The sequence below is a fragment of the Populus nigra genome, chromosome 12, assembly GCF_951802175.1.
Source record: "Populus nigra chromosome 12, ddPopNigr1.1, whole genome shotgun sequence".
Classification (NCBI taxonomy): Eukaryota; Viridiplantae; Streptophyta; class Magnoliopsida; order Malpighiales; family Salicaceae; genus Populus; species Populus nigra.
The window spans coordinates 14,413,545-14,432,746 of record NC_084863.1 but is presented as its reverse complement, the minus strand read 5'-3'; the positions used below and the strand labels follow the sequence as shown (position 1 = coordinate 14,432,746).

General features: G+C 29.7%; 2 protein-coding genes across 3 annotated transcripts; one reads left to right on the top strand and one right to left on the bottom strand.

Annotated features, from left to right (window-relative positions):
• Positions 1 to 3,441: 3,441 nt before the first annotated feature.
• LOC133669280 (protein EPIDERMAL PATTERNING FACTOR 1) lies at positions 3,442 to 4,301 on the bottom strand. The gene is made up of 2 exons (XM_062089351.1): positions 4,152 to 4,301; positions 3,442 to 3,922 (listed from the first exon to the last, which is right to left on the bottom strand). The coding sequence occupies exons 1-2, from the start codon at positions 4,258 to 4,260 to the stop codon at positions 3,645 to 3,647; spliced, it is 387 nt and encodes a 128-aa protein (XP_061945335.1). The 5' UTR covers positions 4,261 to 4,301; the 3' UTR covers positions 3,442 to 3,644.
• A 7,424-nt stretch (positions 4,302 to 11,725) lies between these two features.
• On the top strand, positions 11,726 to 15,684 carry LOC133669179 (lipoyl synthase 1, chloroplastic). Of its 2 annotated transcripts, none has more exons than XM_062089230.1 (7): positions 11,726 to 11,873; positions 12,694 to 13,384; positions 13,616 to 13,706; positions 13,806 to 13,963; positions 14,408 to 14,579; positions 14,858 to 14,968; positions 15,322 to 15,684. In XM_062089230.1, the coding sequence occupies exons 2-7, from the start codon at positions 12,807 to 12,809 to the stop codon at positions 15,403 to 15,405; spliced, it is 1,194 nt and encodes a 397-aa protein (XP_061945214.1). In that variant the 5' UTR covers positions 11,726 to 11,873; positions 12,694 to 12,806; the 3' UTR covers positions 15,406 to 15,684. The 2 variants fall into 2 exon arrangements, with proteins under 2 accessions (XP_061945214.1, XP_061945213.1); XM_062089229.1 differs by having other exon boundaries at positions 12,569 to 13,384.
• The last annotated feature ends 3,518 nt before the right edge of the window (positions 15,685 to 19,202 follow it).

Genomic DNA, 19,202 nt, shown 5'->3' with positions numbered 1-19,202 from the left:
AAAAAACATCAACTTAAAAACCAAGAAAAGTCAGGCAAACCTCATAAACCTGATCTAATCTTAAGAACATGTAGCTTATTGAATCATAGATTCGAGTTTAATTAAAAAACTTAATTGTCAACCAATTTAATTTAAAAGGATGAAATCATTGAAAAATATTAATAAAAAACTTGCAAAAGCTAAAAAAAAGGAATAAAGATAAAATTTGAGAGAAAAATAGCTAGGGATGATGAAATTTGAAAAACAAAATAAATAGCAATTAAAAGAATGGGTACCAAATTTAAAAGATTAAGAAATCATAAGGGATGAAATTGAAAAATATTTATAATTTGATAAATTATTTATATATTGAAAAATGATATGGGATGAAATTGAAAAAACAATTATAGATGACTAACCCAATAGAATCATGCCCAAAAAATAAGAAAACAAAACCCAAAAAAAAATTAAAAATAAGAAAAATAAACTCAAAAAAAGGGAAAAGAAACCAAACAAGTCTGAAAAGAACCTCTTAAACCTACTCTAATCTTTAAAACCTGCAACTTGTGAAATCTTGGACATGTGTTCGATCAAGAAACTTAACTCTCAAGATATTTAATTTTGAGGGATGAAATCGTATAAAAATATTAATAAAAAAACTTTCAAAAGAAAAAAACAACAACAACAAGAATGTTGATAAAATTGATATAAAAAAAACCCGAAGATGATGAAATTTAAAAAAATAATAATTAAAAATGATCCTAAACAAAATAAATTACAATTAAAATAATGAGAATCAAATTTTAGAGATTAAAAAATCATAAGGGGTGAAATTAAAAAACATTTATAATTTGATAGATTATTTATATATTAAAAAAATAGTGGGGTGAAATAGAACGAAATTGTTGAGGGCTGACCTAATAGAATCAAAAGGCAAAAACTAAAAAAACAAAACCCAAAAGAAAAAGGATAAAAAATAAGAAAATATCAATTTAGAAAAAAGGAAAAAGAAACCTCACAAACTCAGAAAAGCTTTTAAATCTATTCTAATCTCTAAAAGTCATAACTTGTGAAATCTTTAACCCAGATTCAATTAAAAAGCCTAATTTCTCGACCACTTCAATAAAAAATAGTGAGGATAAGATTTAATAGAAAAAACCCAAGGAGGATGCAATTTTTTAAAAAAAAAATAAAAAATGATGCCAAATAAAATAAATAGTAATTAAAAGAATAGGGACCAAATTTTAAAGATGAAAAAAATCTTAGGGGTAAAATTAAAAAATATTTATAAGAACCAAGTAAACCCTAGCAAATATCTTAAACCTGCTCAAATTTAAAAAAACTCGTAACCCGTGAAACCCTGGATTCAGGTTCAATCAAGAAGTTTATTATGCTCCAATATAAAAATATAAATTTTAAAAACTTTTCAAAGCAAAAGGAAATTAGCAATTAAAAGAATATGGATTAAATTTGATAGAAAAAAAAACAAAGGAGGGTGAAATTATAAAATAAAATCATTTTATGATTTATTAAATTTGATAGGGAAAAAAAAAGCAAATGAGGGTGAAATCGTAATACTAAATCAATTGAAAAAATGGTTACCAATAAAAAAATAACAAACAAAAGAATTGAGATCAAATTCAATAAATTATTCAAGATAAAAAAAATATTATAATAAAAAGAACATGGATAAAATCTGAAGAACCAACAAAATGAAGGGTTGTTCTTAAATTTTTAAAGGGCTGATACAAAAATCAAAGTGGGGTTAAAGAGAAGAAGTGGGGAAGAAATGGTCGTTAATGCCAAACCATCGTGAATCTTGGCGCACACACCTCCTCGTCTGGTATGCGGTGCCAGGCCCTTTCAAATATCATCTTGGAAGACGAAGTTTAGTGGCTAGACGGCCCCTGCGCTAATAGGTTTTTTTAAAATTATATTTAATAAATTTAATTTACAAAAATATCTTCGAGCACCCTTGGAATTTACAATGAAAACAATGTAAAATGATAAAAAAAAAAAAAAAACCTTTGAGTTTTCAATTGGTTTTGTCTTTAAAGGCATCAAAGTAATTACATTATTCTAAAAAATTAAAAATACAAAAATATCCCTGAGTAGTAGATATAAAATTATTTTATTCTAGAATTAAATTAATAATTTTACTGTACAAAATAAAATAAAATTATTAATCTAACCTCATAAAATTATAAAAAAATTAATTGTGTTATGATGAAAAGACAATCTTACTCCAAATCTTAGTGCATTGCCTTTTTTTTTTTAAGAGCAAATTTATAGTTATACTATTATAATAAATAATAAATAGTAATTTGTATCTTTATACACATATAATTTCCTTATAGAAATTAGTTTGTTTTGTTAATTGAGGCATATCAATTACATGCTGTGGATTCAAATTCAGTTTTATACATGTTATTATTGTTTAAAAATTTTATTTCATCCAATATTTTTTTTATAATTTTAAAATTTAGATTGTAGATCGATAAATTAATCCAAATCAACCAAACTTTTATTTAAAATTTTTGAAACGATCAAGTTATAGAATATTATATTGATTTACGAAACTCAAAACTATAATTTTGATGTTGATGCATCAAATTTAATATTTCCAATTAAAATTTAGATTTGAATACCAGAGGAATGCTTTTAATAAGGATTGACGCTGGCAAGAGATGATCGTATACAGTCATTACATGAACAAGCATGCGTTAACAATTGTCAATAGTTTATCACAAAACATGAACTTATGCTCATATGATGCTTTCATTAAATTTATATCATACTTTATTTGTCACAAAACATGAACATATAAATCTTGGCAGTGAGTTTGTTAATTACCGCAAAACCAATTATATATCTTTTCTGTCAATTCTTTTAGAAATTAATTAGGTGCGCTATTTATCTTTGAGTTGAACTTAAAAAAATTAAATATAAAAAGATAATATTTAAGTTGCGGGAACTCTTTGGCATTATCATTAAACTTAGACTTTTTGTCAAGTTTAAATTTTAAATTAAATTGTGTAAAAATTATTTTGATATATATGATTCAATTAACTCGAAAAATCCAAAGAAAAAAAATTAAAGAACAAAAAAATAAAGACCAGACACATATGTTTAAAAGCAATCTGAATGATTTATAAAAAAAAATGGTTGAATTTTTTTTATAAAGCCAATATTTAAAAAAAAAACCATTGAGACAATATGATGTATTGGATTGCAAGGTTCAATAATATTTTTTATTTTAGATTTTTTCAAAATGTCATAAATTTTCCAAGGACTTAATTTATTTTTTTGGAGAATTAGGTTTAGTTGAATCTAAAGTTATTATATCATTTTCCCATAAGTAACTCCAAACATTAATATATATCTTCATAGCAAAGTTGTGGCTGCCAATTAATTAGACCAAGCAGCTAGCAACAAAAAAAAACACCAAAAACCTCATAATGATAAAGGAAACTAACTCTCTGGTTACACAAAAGAAAGGCATGTCTACAATAGAAAGGTAAAATTGGAGAAAAAAATGATACAAAAAAAAAACAGTTCTAATCTAGTAGTTAGGCTAAGTTAATTAAACATGTAGAGAGTTGAGTCAAGGGGAATGAACATTCTCTCTCAAAAAAAAAAAAAAAGAAGAAGAAGGGGGATGACCATCATGGGACAGGGTAAGACTTGTTATTACACATGCACTTATAAGCCATGGGACAAGTCTCAGCCTCTTCAAGTGCAGCACAAATAAAACTGACCATTACTAGTCTACACGGTGAGCATGACCCACATGCATGAGAACAATCTGGCAAACTTGATCCTGCAATTTGGACAGTATCAGCACCCCTTCTCTTTTGTGGCCACCTTTCCCTGTATAAAAAATTGGGTTTTGCGACTGTCCCGTCTTTAATTCGAGGCTGTGTCGAATGGTGGTGCCCATGGTCTGTTCAGCATTAAATGGGAAAAAAAAAAAAAAACGAAAGTTAGTCGCAATAGAAACCCTGGCAAAAGGTAAGAAAAGAGTACATCTAATACCACACTAGATTGAATTATATTGGCCATATATTTCCTCTCTTTTAAAAAAGTTTTGGGTTTCAACCATTTCCTTATAATTCCCTTTTAAAAAAACTAAGGAATTTGAAGTAGAAGGAGTAAACGAGAGGGGTTCATACGTGTTCGTGACCTGCCTATATGCCTCGCTGATACGGCCATTGGAAGAAGAAAGAGAGCAATGATGACTAATGCTGCAACAAAAATCTTCATGGCTTTGGTTTTTCTCATTTGTGTTAAGTAGTTGGAGTGCGTATATATGCGTTAAAAGAAAATTTGAGACAAAGGTTTGAGAGAGGAAGTGTAGACGCACTGGAATATATAAACTGGTGGGCAGGAGGAGATAGAATTGAAGCAAATCACAGGCAAGAGTGTGTGCCCAAGTAGTGTGACAAGAGAGGGTCACATGAAAAGGGATACACAAGCCAGGTTTGCTTACGAGAGTCACAGGACTCAAGCCTTGACATGGGTGTGGTTCCATGGAAGAAAGGTGGAATATATAGAATGAAAGAATTAACTGAATTCATGTGCTTTCTTTACGTGACTTTCTGACTAAGTATATAAATGTTAGGAGGGAGTTTCAAATTTATTGAATTTTTGAAGCTTAAAGGCATTATAGGAGCTAATAAATTAGACACTGTAGATTTAATGTGATTGCCATTAATGCCTTCTGCTTCTATAGTAGATGTGTATGTGCTTAAGTTCGGACCACCTTGAAGCTATTTAATTCCAGGAAAATAAGATACCTACTTCTGTTCAAATCTTACCCTGTCCACTTTGGTGTTTCTCCTATCCAGTAGCCTACATGTAGTTAACTAGCTATTTCACCCGTGTTACATTGCGGTCGTAATTTTTTTAAAAAAATATATTGGGTATGCACGTTATTTGGATGTGTTTTTTACATAAAAAAATTTAAAATATAAATAGAAAACTTTATGCATGTATATAATTAAATGAATCAATAACCATCTATGTAAATAAATGAAAGCAAATCACTAATAATAACTAAAAGAGATAGATCAAGATATTTAAACCTGTAAAATTAAACATCTACTCAGTTAGGTTTACTGAATTTATTTATTAAAATCAATAAGAGATAATAGAAATAGAAACACACATGAAGCTTATTTAATAAAATAAAATAAAAATTACACAAGGCTGAACATATTACAAATATTATTTAAAAATAAATATTTTTATTTTTAAAAATAGATTTTATATGTATAAAACAATAAAAAATCATAGATAAAACGAAATAATATCTTCAAATATAAAATACAAACAAAGATTAGAAAAAAAAAACCTCTATTCAAAAAAGGTATGCAAAGCCCGTGACTTTCATTATGAGACTGAGATAAACCAATAGAAAAAAAATTAAAGATAATCACAAAACCAATCTTAAAAAAAAATATAGAAAGATAAAATCATAAAAAAATGAGCTAAAAAAGATGTTGAAATGCATTAACTTTCAAAATTGTGACCATGTTCATTAGATTAAAAGCATTACAAATGGAAAAACCACGTAATTCAATTCCCAACAAATCAAACCCTAGAAAATAAAACTATAAAAAACAAATTGCACAAAAGAATCTAAAACAAAAAATTATATTTAAAATAATGAAGGTGAAAATTGAAATAAAATATAAATTAGAGGGCAATAAAAAAAGTTCAATTGGAGGGTTAAATTGAAAATAAAAATAACTTTAACAAAAGGAAAAACAAATAAAAAAATGAGGGTCAAATTGAAAAAAATAAAACAACATAAAATTTGATTGAATGATGAAACTGAAAACCAATAAAATTTTAACAAAAGGGGCAAGAGAAAAAAAAATAAAAAAAATAAGGACCAAAATGAAAAAGATAATTTATGAAAAATTGTAATTGATGGACTAAATTGAGAACAAACAAAACTTTTATAAAAGGAATAAAAACAAAAATCAAAAATCAAAAGAATAAGGAATGAAATTGAAAACCCAAAAACAAAAAGGACAACCACGTACCTTTTCAGGTAAGAGAGAGAAAAGAAAGGGGGGGGAAAGAAACGACTATTGGCTACAAAGCGTCCATCATTCATCGTCACACACCACACCATGAGGAAGAGGATGTGGTGGCGCTTTCAAAGACAGAACGAAATGGTAAGTTTGGCCAACAGGTGGATTCTTACATGTCTAAATGGTACAGATGTCACCCATTCACCCATTCACTAGCATGTAATGATCACGCATCAATAGTTTTTTCAAATAAAAGTTTAATTATCCAATGTAAAAATAATAAAATGCCCTTCATGACTCTGAAAATTAAAAAAAAAAACTACATAAAAGGACAACAATACCCCCTAGACGCATGACTTCCAATTTTTAAATAAAAAAGTAGAAAGATAATTTTATTATAGCCATCCACATAAATTTGTAATTTATATCTAGTATTACATTGAAAAACCCACACCCTATATATTTTCTATTAATAATTTGTAAGATCAGTAGTTAATTATCACAGGTTTGTAATTGATGGCCAGATTTTGCTCAATTAATTTGGTTTGAACATGATTGGTTACAAGTATATGGTACCGTTAAAACTCAATCATTTCCCCTTTTCTGCAGCAAGCTACGCCCTCAATGAGGTGATCCCCAGCTACACAAATAATTAAGTTGCAAAACTGGAAAGGGAGGCCCAAAATAATGTAGTAGAAGTTAATCAGTGTCCTCTCTTTTTGGCGAAAAATGAACTTTATGCATGCATTAATTATCGTTTCTCCTATTCATAAGAGATCATCATCACCTGTTGCAATTACAATTTCCAAAAAAGAAAAAAGAAATTACGTTTGGGAGCAATTAGGCCTTTTCAAATTTTGTCATTATGTATTTAGATGGGGCAATTAAGTGTTTGATCTCTCTCTCTCTCTCTCTCTCTCTCTCTCTCTCACACACACACACACACACACACACACACACACACACACACACACACATATATATATATATATATTAGGTAAACTGAAAGTACAAATTCAGTTGTGTTGGGGTTTTTTTGTAGTCGGCTATAGCCTCAACTCAAAACATCAATATATTGTACAGAATTAATTCATAAATGGTTTAGTTGTTCGGCATTTAAGTTGTGGGGTTTTTTAATACCCCAAAACTATAGTACATGTAAACCGAATACACACATATTTGTGAGGCACGATACGAGGACCGACCAAGAAAAAAATATATTTAATTTATTATATTAACTCAGGTTAATTAATATTTTTATTAAAATAATATTATTTTGTTTTCTTAAAAAACATTCTTTATTATTGACTCAAACAAGCTTGTCTATGTCAATTGGATTGTCTAAAATTTGATTAAATCAATTAGATTTCACCGAGATCATGCTTTTCTAGTTTACTTGAAGTCAGGCCTAGGTCAGCTTCTCGATCGTGAGCTTTTAAGGTTAATTTATTAGGTTAAGTTTAACAACTATGAATACATACATAATATTGTTTTTTCTCATGATATAGAATCTATTATATTCATGTCAATGCTAAAATTTAGGATAACAATTGTATTGTTAAAAGCAAAACCTAATTCTCCTTAAGAAATTATTATACATTGTCTAGTAATCCACACTGAATCCACACTTCTTTTTTATCCTTCAGTATGTTAGGTTTTGGTCATTCGATTTTTTATTTTATTTTACCTTTGGGCATTGCAATAATATGAGTTTAGGCTTTACATGTTGTTTGGTATTTATATGAATGGGGACCTCAAGGTGTCAATAAAATATATTGTTGCTCGGTTATGCTTAGCTTTGAAAAATAAAATTCAATTTTATTAGTTTATGGCGATTAAAGCTTTGGAAACCGAATTTAAAACTTTAATAAATATTGAACCTTTTTAATCTTGTCTTATAAGGGATTGGGTTGGACAATAAAAGCAAACATCTTTGTCCTTTTTTTTTCTAGTTTTTATTTTTTTAAAATTTGATCCTTTTTTTTTCTTTGGATTGCCTAGTTGGTTTATTTTGGTTGCCTAGTTATAGAGGTCACGTAATGTCGAGGAAAAGGTTTGGTGCTTGATTTGTCAAAAATATATTTAGATTGTTGATTTAGAATAATCAAGGCTCGAGAACCAAGGTGGATGCCGAAAGAAATACGGGTGAGTGTAGTTAACATTTAGGATAAGGTTGTCTAGCATGTACAGTGCATGCGCTAAAGGGCGAGGGAGACCGCCCTAGTACTCTGGCTATGCACTTAGCTTTATACGGTAGCCAAATTCAACCATCCACGATGGCAATAGATGTGGTGTAATGTGTTCTTCCACACAGGGAAGTGTATGTGGTTATTTTGATGGCGGTGTGTCACCGATATTATTTTTTTTTTCTATCTTTTTTGTCTTTCATTTCCTTGAAATTCAGACTAATCTATCAAAAAAATCAGAATTGTCCTCTCTCATATTATTATTATTTCAAATTTGATTCTTATTTTTTTGATTACTAAATTTTTAGTCTAGGTCATTTTGTAAAATTTTTTTTTCAATTTCACTCTTCAATTAAAAAATTGAAGTTTGTCATCTTATTTTATTTTTCAGATTTGATCCTATTCTTTTAATTGTTATTTTTTATTGTTCCTTTCATGTAAAACAATCCACCTTGATCTATGAGTTTTTTATTTTTACATTATTTGGTCCTTATAGTCTTTTTGTGTGTGCTTTTGTCCTCAAAGTTTATTTTCATTACATTTTTGTCCTTAGATTTAGAGAGATAAGAGAAAATATTGTAAAAAAAAGGGAGAGAAGAGATAGAATTCTTATTCATGTTTATTTTAGGTGCTAATAGTTTTGACATTTATCCATCTTGAAAAAATAGATCGAGATTTATCAATTTTGTTTAATTTTATTTTTTATTTTTTAAAGTGATTAAATGGTGGTTTGAGGTTGAAAATAAAATTATTGAGACTCTCAGGATGTTTTTCAAATGAAAACAAGTGAAAAATAGATTTTAGGGTAAAAAGCTTGGTGACCCGACTTGATCTTCTAGGCTCACGTGAACTTAGGATTTTTTTTTCTTTTAAACCAAGTTCATAAGGTTATCTTTTTTAGGCCCAAGTCCTTGGCATTATATATATATATATATATATATATATATATGATCCTTCCACATTTTTTTCTTTCTTTTTATCTTCTTAATAAAATTCTCTTTAAATAAAATTATTATAATAATATTTGAAAATGATTTGATTATGCCATAGTTTTCAAATAAATTTAGATTTTTGTGTTATTAACAAACACTTTATGAATATTTATATATGAAATTTAAATTTTTTATTTTCTTACATAGTTACATAAAAATAATCAAGATCATGATAATTTTTTATATAAATAATTAGGTTATGATAAAAAAAAAGCATTGTTTCTTAAAATAAAAATAAAAATAAATTGAGTAAATAATTCAGGTAGTGTAAACATGTTTTAAAGAAGGAAAAAAACCATGTAACTCGAGTCATAGACCAGATTGAATTAAATAAATTGATTTTATTTTAATTAAATGGAAAAGAAAATAGTAATGATAGAAAATAAATCAAATTAAAAAAAATGATGATGATAACCTATAAAAAACATTTTTGTAAAAAGTGATAAATAATGTAACTCAATTCTTAGCCCATTAAATATGAAAGGATAAAATAGGGTAAAAATGGACAAAAAAACCAAACTTGAGTTAATGTAAGTTAGCATGATAAACTTATAATTTGGGAAATAAAAGTCGAGCCAATTCAAGTTAACCTGAAAAACCCGTGGCCCAAGTCACAAGGTCGGGACAACCCGGTAGAAAAGAAAACATAAAAAATCACAAAGTTGAAAATAAAATAAAAAATGTTAATATGCGTTAATTTTGTAAATCTGTGACCCTGGACATTAGACTAGAAGTACCTTATCTAGAAAAATCATAAAACTCAATTTCCAACCAATTAAATGTTGAAAGATTAACTTAGAAAAAGAATATCAATTACACAAAAGGTTCCAAAACAAAAATTGACAATTAAAAGAACGAGGATTAAAATTAAAATACAAATAAATTTTATTTTTGATTGAAGGGTGAAATTGACAAGAAAAATCAATTTAACAATGGCAAAAAAATAATAATTAAAAGAATGAGTACCAAACTAAAAAAAAATATTTGAAAAGTTGGGATTGAAAAATAAAATTAAATACAAATAAAACTTCTATAAAATGACCAAAAACAATTCTAGAAATGAAAAGAATAAAAACTAAAGTTGAAATATTAACAATAATGAAGGTCATGCTATAATTTTCGGGTGGGGGGTAAGCCCACCAACAACAAACTGGACCACCATCACCTATACACACCTCTTGCATATACCGCAATACAAGGAAGAGGATGCGACATGGCTTTAAAAGACACGACAAAAAAATATTTTTGGATGTTGAAAGGCGTAAGATGCTTTAAAGATTGTGCCACTCACACACCAACCTTTTTTTTATTATTTGTTTTATATTTTGTCAAATATCAAACTACCCCTAAGCTAATATAATAATAATTAAAAAAAAACTATTGCAAAGATGAAAAAACCCCTTGATTCTAATTTTAATTTTGTTTTTACTTTTAAAGATATTTTAATCGTTTCACTGTACTTTTATATATATATATATATATATATATATATATATATATATATATATATATTTGATTAAATACTAAAGTGTTGCTTAGCTGAATTGATAATAATAAAAAAATTATTATGAAAAATACTAAATTACCCTTTGATATTAGTTTTGATTTTTTTAAAATTATTTTGATCGTTGCACTGTCAATTTAAAATAATAAAAGACTTTCTTTTCCTTAATAATTTAATAATAATTAATAAATCTTGTGAAAACATCTAAATATCCCCAATAACTAATATAAGGATTTTTCACGGGAAGGAAAAAAAATCACCATTTCATTGTTTTATTGAACAATGACAAGTATGTGTCTGCAATGTTTTTCCAAGCACATTTAGCTCTTGTTAATATCATTTAAGTTACTTATCATTCTATTTTTAAAATAAGATAAAAATACATTTAATAAAATTATTGTGTAAAATTTTCTATTATTAATTTTAAAATAATAAAATAGTTTTCTTCCCCAAAACAATTATCATATTATACTTCGTTAATTTTGTTTACTGACACACTAGTCTCCAATGCTACAGCGTCGATGCTATATTGATTTGTTTAATTTATTTTATGAATAATATTTTAATAATGCCTTTTTAATTAAAATTAAAAAAATATTTTAATAATTCTATTATTTTTTTTTCAAAATTAAAAAAAAATACAATGATATAAAATTTATTCAAATCAAATCCTTCCTAAATTCTATATTTTGAATGAATCAATTTTTCTCATATATATATATATATGAATATTAAAAAAATAAAAAAAATTCTTTTTGTCATATCAAGATATAAATCTATTAATATATGCGTCTATATATTTTAAATGTCCATAATAATTCGAATTTAAATGTTAAGATAAATAAATACCATATGGTGAGAAGTTAATTGGTGATGATAATGGATTTCTCTCTCACTTGCAAAATAAAAAAAATAAAATTCATAATCAATCTTTTTCTTGTGGAAAGACATGTCGTCTACCAACAATGCCTTCCATATTAGATAGGTTAACCGCCCAGTGACGGTTGCAACTACCAACGACAAACAAAAAGGGTTTTTCTTTTTTTTGGGACGGAGAATACAAGGACCCAAAACAAAAGCTCTCTCTCTCTCTCTCTAATCCCAGCATCATACCATTTCATCAAACACAAAGCCTGCATTTTTCATCACTGAATTCTCTCACTACGGTTGGGTCTGTACTTATCTTTCTCTCTTTCAAGCTCACTTACATTTTTCTTGTTTATATGTGTGTGAAAATAATGATGTTATGGGTTTTTGGTGTTTGTTAAAATGCATATTTGAACTTTCAAGGTTAAAACCTTTTCGGGTTTTGTTCTTTGATTTCTGTAAAAAATTTAAAAATGTGCAGTGTAGTTTGATTGTGGTGATGGGTTTTGAATACTTTGGTGATAAATTTGGTATTAGTCTCATTGTTAGATTCCTAGAGTTTTTTAAGTTTTAAGCTTGGTATGCTGTATCTTTGAATTTGATGATGCATATCATTTCTAATTGTGAAAGTTTATGGTCTTTGTTTTAGTTGGATTTTTGAGAAAATACTATGGACCAATATGAAACAAAATCAACTAACAACATAGAACTATCATCTATGAAGATTTCAAATAGTGTAGCTAGTAAAACCTCTGTGTTGTGCTAGAACCACTGGTTCTATAATTCTATGATTTCCTCCTGCAGAGGTGCGGTGATTAATGGAGTTGAGTTGCAGGATATGTGTGTTATAAATGTTTATCTTCTGTTAAGTTTCTTTTTTCATGCATGTCTTTATATCTTATGGGGTTTTCTTTCTCATATTCTTAATTTATGCTCTGTTCATCTGTGAGTCGACAATGCATCTTTCATTGTCTTGATAGATGATGTGCTTGGTGGCAGATTGAATTAAAGGCGTTAGGGTGGAACAATTTTGCTGAAAGTTGTGAATGAACATTGTAAGTCTGCTGTAGCAGAACAACTGGATGGAATTCTGATCTATGCCAATATCTTCTGAGTGGACACAGGAACAGTTGGTCGACAGGATTTAGATACAGCTGCAGCTACTCAGTTGAATAAACCAAAAGAAAGGAGGCCTTTTTATGCTCATTTTGAGTCAGTGAATAACCCAGAAGATAAAATGATAGAGCAATCCCTTTCAAAACCTTCATTCTCTTTTTCAATTCCTATTCCTCAACCCCCTAAATCCAAATCCTCCTTTTTATGCTCCTATTCAAAAATTCGATATGAATCGGTTGATTATCCCTCTTCATCAAAAATTGATGCAAAAAACCCACAAATTTCTTCCATTAACAGCAATGGTTCTTCACCATCAGCATTTGTGGATTCGAAGAACAAGGAGAAGGGTCCATACCCATATCCAGGAGGTGGGAAGATGGGGCCATATACCGGGAGGGATCCCAATGTGAAGAAGCCAGAGTGGTTGAGGCAGAAAGCTCCTCAAGGTGAACGGTATGACGAGGTAAAAGAATCTCTGTCTCGCTTGAAGCTCAACACTGTTTGCCAAGAAGCTCAATGCCCCAACATCGGAGAGTGTTGGAATGGTGGTGGTGATGGTATTGCAACAGCGACTATTATGGTTTTAGGTGATACTTGCACCCGAGGCTGTAGATTTTGTGCTGTTAAAACCAGCAGAAACCCTCCTCCTCCTGATCCCATGGAGCCCCTTAACACTGCTTTGGCCATTGCAAGTTGGGGGTAAGTTTGTTTCTTATAATTAACAATGAAAAGATTGTTTCTGTACTGTTTGCAAGTGTTTTGTTTTTTTTTTTTTATCAAATAAAAGCTTGTTTTTTCATTGCTTCTCAATACCATTGCCTTTAATATGTAAGAAGAAATAAAAAGATGGACCATATTTCAGCATATAGTGTTCCACTCAGTTTAAGCATCAAACTAATCTAGCATTTTGTTTGTTTCCTGATTTTGTAGTGTGGATTACATTGTTATTACAAGTGTGGATCGTGATGATCTGCCAGATGGAGGAAGTGGGCATTTTGCTCAAACTGTTAGAGCTATGAAGGTTTGCATATTATCTGGGCAGTCATGCTCCTATGTTACTGCGCAGAACAGTTACACAATATATGAATCACAAATTGGATCCTATACACCTTTCCTGCAGGAACTAAAGCCAGAGATCATGGTTGAATGCTTAACTTCTGATTTTCGTGGTGACCTAAAGGCTGTGGATACTCTGGTACATTCAGGATTGGATGTGTTTGCCCACAACGTTGAGACTGTTAAAAGCCTCCAACGAATTGTTAGAGATCCTCGGGCTGGGTGAGTAGCATGTTATTGCTTTTGAGCAAGAGTTCAACATCGGTCTGTGCCAGATCAGTTGCTTTGCTTTTGAAGCTAACCAGCCATGGTTGTACTTTGATAGTCAGTTCATAACATTTGAATACAAAAATTGGACCAAAATCATCAAAACCTTTGTGGTTGGTATCTTGTTCTACGCTAGCTCTGACTTTACAGATGACGGAAAACATAAACAATATTTAGTTTATAAAATTCATGATTATCTCCATTTAAAGCATACATATACAGATAATGCATAAAGGTATTCTATTATTTGTTGAGAACAGGTCAAAAATTGCATGAATAAACCATATCTAGCGGGTTGGTGTACTTATAGTAAGAAAGCTTATGCAGACTGGTTGTTCTTTCAAGAGAATTTGATGTGGATGCTAATTTTGATTCTAAGTTGTGGTTTGGAAAATTCAGGTATGAACAGAGTTTATCAGTTTTGAAACATGCAAAAATCAGTAAGAAGGGAATGATAACAAAAACCTCTATAATGTTGGGTCTGGGAGAATCTGATAATGAGGTGAAGGAAGCCATGGCTGATTTAAGGGCTATAGGTGTTGATATTCTGACATTTGGACAATACTTACAGGTAAAATGATATACCAATACACTTTGATGCCATTTGGTTTGAGTACTTTACATGTAGTATTATGCCTAGAATTGGGCTTTTTGCTTTCTTAAATATATTACACTTCTAAAGCTGGCCATAGTCTAGCGTTGTTGCCTGGCTATTCTCATGCTGTCATAAGATGGTTTCAGTTCAACACGGCTTAGACATTTGTTAGGCTGTCGTGTTATATATCACGCTACTATATTTACCTGACTACTATAGCCGGCTCTCAACATGGAACTGCTTGTCTCTTGCAGCCCACTCCGTTACATTTAACTGTCAAGGAGTATGTTACACCTGAGAAGTTTGCTTTTTGGAAAGAATATGGAGAGTCTATTGGATTCCGTTATGTGGCCAGTGGACCTCTGGTAAGTTCTTTGAGTAACTATATATTTTGGTGATTATATATGTTAAAATTTGAGTTCTTACACAAATTAACAAATAGGAAAACAGGCTAATTGTCAGAATCAAAATTCGTAAATGCATCAAGTTCCCTGTTCAAGTCCAGTTGTGTTCCTCCAAAATCCAGACTGTTCAAACTTTTAGTCTGCTACTATAACAAAAGCTTGCAAACCTATGTATTGTTTTGCTTCATATCCAATATTTATTATCTGTGTGCTTGAATTCATTTGGTAATATTCAAAACACCCTTTATCAACATCTTTTAATATTTACACCGCATTTATTTTCTTACAAGAGCTTTAAATTTTGATTTTTCCAGGTTCGATCCTCGTACAGAGCAGGGGAACTCTTTGTTAAGACAATGGTGAAAGAAAGTGTTAAAGAAGCTGCTGCCATATCCTAATCACCTATCGTAATCCTTTTTATTATTCCATCTTGATGGCCATGCAACAACAGCTTGGCGCCTCGGGCAGCTGGCTTTGGGACAAGTGGCGTAAGATATAGCAGTTTGAGTTTTTCTTTCTCTTGGTTTTTATCTTGCCAGCGGTAAATTTTACTCACAAATGGAAATATCATGAATGGATCTTTTTTTTTTCATTGCCATCCTTCTTGTAACCTCTCTTGCTACATTTTTCTTCTATATATATATAATGAAAATAAAGGCAAAATCTTAAAGACTGTACTTGTGTGGGATTTCACAGCGTTTTTTGTTTTTCAAATGTCATGTTTTGTAGCTCAGGCAATCATTCTTTCCTGAAGATATAGGGGCATAATGTAAAACCCCACTAATCTTAGGTCAGGATCGACTTCCATGTGATCATTCAGTTTGATTCATCTGGATGGATTCAATTTTATTTTATTTTTTTAATAAAATCAAAATGATGTTTTGACTAAAAATTTAAAAGAAGAGTCAAAGAGTTGATATCTAGGTTTTGACCTGTTGAGACCTAGGCTAACCAGGTTTTTGATTCAGTTAGTCAAGTTTTTTTTTTTTTGTTAATCTGGACCAATCCAAGTCTTGGGTTGGCTTAGTTTTGGGTTAATCTAGCTGGTCTAAGTTTTAAAATAATGATTTAATGTTTCACATGCTAAATATCTCAATTGGAATAATAATGAATCTAAATCGATTGGTGTTGAATAGAAAATAAATATAGATAAATCCAGGACTGAGATCACTTTTAGTAAAATAATTTCTTCTGCAAAATGCCCAAATTGCTACCTGTTGGATATTCTCCTCCATTTTTGTAGAAATTTTGGTAGCTGTAGCTATATTAAATGCAATATCTCCGATTTTTCTCAAGCAAAATTCTTGAATGGCTCTTAGTATAAGGGTAAGAAATTCAGGGTAGATATTCTCCAAATTGTGATTTTTCCACAAAAATATTATCACAATTTATTGTTTTCTTAATATAGATGCAGTCAAAGATGGAAGGTCATAAAAACATGGCACAAAATATTTAGCTTGGATGTGGCAGTTCTTGGCTTCTTGCTTAACAGGGTTGAAATTCTATAGGATAAGACAATCCAAACTATAATAAATTAAGACATAAAGAATTATAAAACATCAACTTGAATATGAACATTGTGAAGATACTTGCAAAAATATATATATTATTAACTAATCAATTGGCAGGTTTAGTGTTTGCCTGAGCTTGAGATATTGGCTTTGGGGAATGACAGGTTGTTGAGATTTGAATTTGCCTTTTTTTCTCCTCAATTAATGTTTAAATCATCGTCATAGTTATGTCAGTTTAAGGTATTCTTGGTGATAAAAATGCTTTAAGGTGCTTAGTAACGTGTTGTAAACTGTGTTCTTAAAAATTTTAATTTTTTGTTTAAAATAATTTTTTTTATGTTTTCAAATTGTTTTGATGTGTTAATGTCAAAAATAATTTTTTAAAAATAAAAATACTTTATTTTGATGTATTTTAAATAAAAAAAACTTTAAACCGTCACTACTACTATAATCTCAAACATGCTTATCTATGCTAAGCCTAGGTTATGAAAAGCTTTGTGCTCAAGAAAACATCAAAATATTTTGTTTGTAAGATATTAAAAACCTCCACATTTTGCCTAAGATAATAAATTCATTGTTGTAAAACTTGCTTGGTCTAACAAGTAAATCCAGAACTTGAACTGGTCTAATTAAAATAAAAATATAAAAAAAAAACTTGGATGATTTGGTGATATTGGCATGACCGGGTAAAACCCGGTCAAAATCCAATCATCAATGTTGACTTTTTTAAGAAATAATATTATTTTGATTTTTTTAGCATTAATTTAGATCAACCCTCCCGAGTTATATATAACCAATTATGCATATTCATGTCACCCAGTAGGAAACTTGGATGTTTCGCGTGAAAAAATATTTTCAAATTCAGGCTTACTCTGAATATACATGTTACCTTGGTGGTCAATGGTCAAAATAGGAAACTAAATGAACAAATTCATTGCCCATTTAACATCCAAGACAAGGTTTTGACTTGCTATAGATATAGTAGTAGTTTATGTACGGCCGCCAAGGAATGAAAACATGAAATTTATGGTAAGAAAGAGAACAATATTTAATAAAATCAAACATTAAACTTAGTTTTTCTGGTCTATATATGAGTACAACTAACCCCATGATCAAGGTCTTGTGATCTTGTCTACTATCTCTCAGCTTATACAGCGATGAACACCACCAGCAGCCTTGTCCATGACACCATAACAAAAAACTTTAGCCGTAGAATGAATGGTTATCAGCCTCTGGATCGATATGATTCTATGCATAGCAATGATCCTCATGACATGGGGTATAGAACTGCAAGGGCCAAGCAAAGGCAGGTTTTTCTGAAGTCTTACAGGTTAGCATCAAGAACCAAACTGAGAAGAAGGTCAAGATCATTGAAGCTAAAGAAGGTCGTGGCTAAGGTTAGGATGATTGTGTTGTCAGTAGTTTCATTTACGAGAGGAAATGCTTTAAAATCTTGTAATTCTAGGTCATCAATCTGTGCTTCTTCTCCTATGAAACTCAACAAGTCTTGTTAGTTTTTGTTATTTATTTATTCATTAATAAAGCATCTTCTGTTGCTGCAATTCTTTTGAGTTAGGTTATCTGCATCTGTATAATCTGTTTTAAGTAGACAGACTAGCAAAGATTCAACACTCTGGTTTTCATCAAGATGTATGACTTGAACTGTGTATAAGCTAGAGGCTTATTGCTTGTCTGATATATTCCTTAACAATCTTCTCCTCTCTCCCTCTGTCCTATCGGAGGAGATTGAACAGATACTTTTGTATGTTTGAAGTTGCCGTGTTCAGTCTCGTGTACCAAACACCGCCTATGACTTTCGTTATTGATTTCATATATGTGTGCATTAGGGTTATGGCTCATCATGTAATGTGGTTCTCATTCGTAGTTCCTAGGGTTTCAACTAGTTCTGTGTAGGTATAGCGCAAAATAGCTGGCCTAATCTGTAGTGCCAAGACTGATTTTTTTGCCCCGCTAAATATATTCAGCTTGTGACGCTGACGAAACAAATACAAGCCCTGTTTTTGTGTTTTAAAATTGGTTTTGAAAAACAATATTTATTTTTTATTTTTTTGTTTTAAATTATTTTTTTTAGTTCTTTTTAGATTATATTGATATTCTAATGTCAAAAATAATCTTTTAAAATAATAATAAAATATTATTTTAATGTATTTTTGAGCAAAATATACTTTAAAAAAAAACTCTATCGCAGTCCATTAAAAACAACAAGCAATAAAAATAAATAATTTTGACCAAGGGTTTCATCACAAGAATTTTATTTTGTATTTTATTAAATAAATAGTTTTTTATAATCAGGTTGGTTTATAATTTTTTTAAATAGGTTATAAACCAACCTTTATAAGGTAAAAAATCAAAATCTCAAATAAAAAAAAATTAAAATTAAACTTAAAATCTGAAAAAAAAAATTGACTCAAATAATATTTCCTATCCTAATTTGAAATTCTTCCAAGTTCATCTAGTTACAATTAACCGACCCTCTATAAAACTAGACCTGATAAAATTATCTAAGTAAAATGTGAGCCCTATATATCTAAAGTTTAGAACATGAACTTTTCTTATCAAGCTAGCGCAAATACATCTTTTTTAGACTTAGTCCTACCCCACTGATAGATAAAGGAGGAGTCAACTAGTGGAAGATCCAGATGACTATTTAGAATTATTAGATT

Bases quoted from the DNA above. Each gene is read 5' to 3' on its own strand.
- LOC133669280 (XM_062089351.1), bottom strand. From the start codon at position 4,260: ATGAGAAAAACCAAAGCCATGAAGATTTTTGTTGCAGCATTAGTCATC. The intron at 3,923-4,151 runs GTATGAACCCCT...AATGCTGAACAG, and splicing joins TATAGGCAGGTCACGAACAC to ACCATGGGCACCACCATTCG.
- LOC133669179 (XM_062089230.1), top strand. From the start codon at position 12,807: ATGATAGAGCAATCCCTTTCAAAACCTTCATTCTCTTTTTCAATTCCT. The intron at 14,580-14,857 runs GTAAAATGATAT...TGTCTCTTGCAG, and splicing joins CATTTGGACAATACTTACAG to CCCACTCCGTTACATTTAAC. The intron at 14,969-15,321 runs GTAAGTTCTTTG...TGATTTTTCCAG, and splicing joins ATGTGGCCAGTGGACCTCTG to GTTCGATCCTCGTACAGAGC.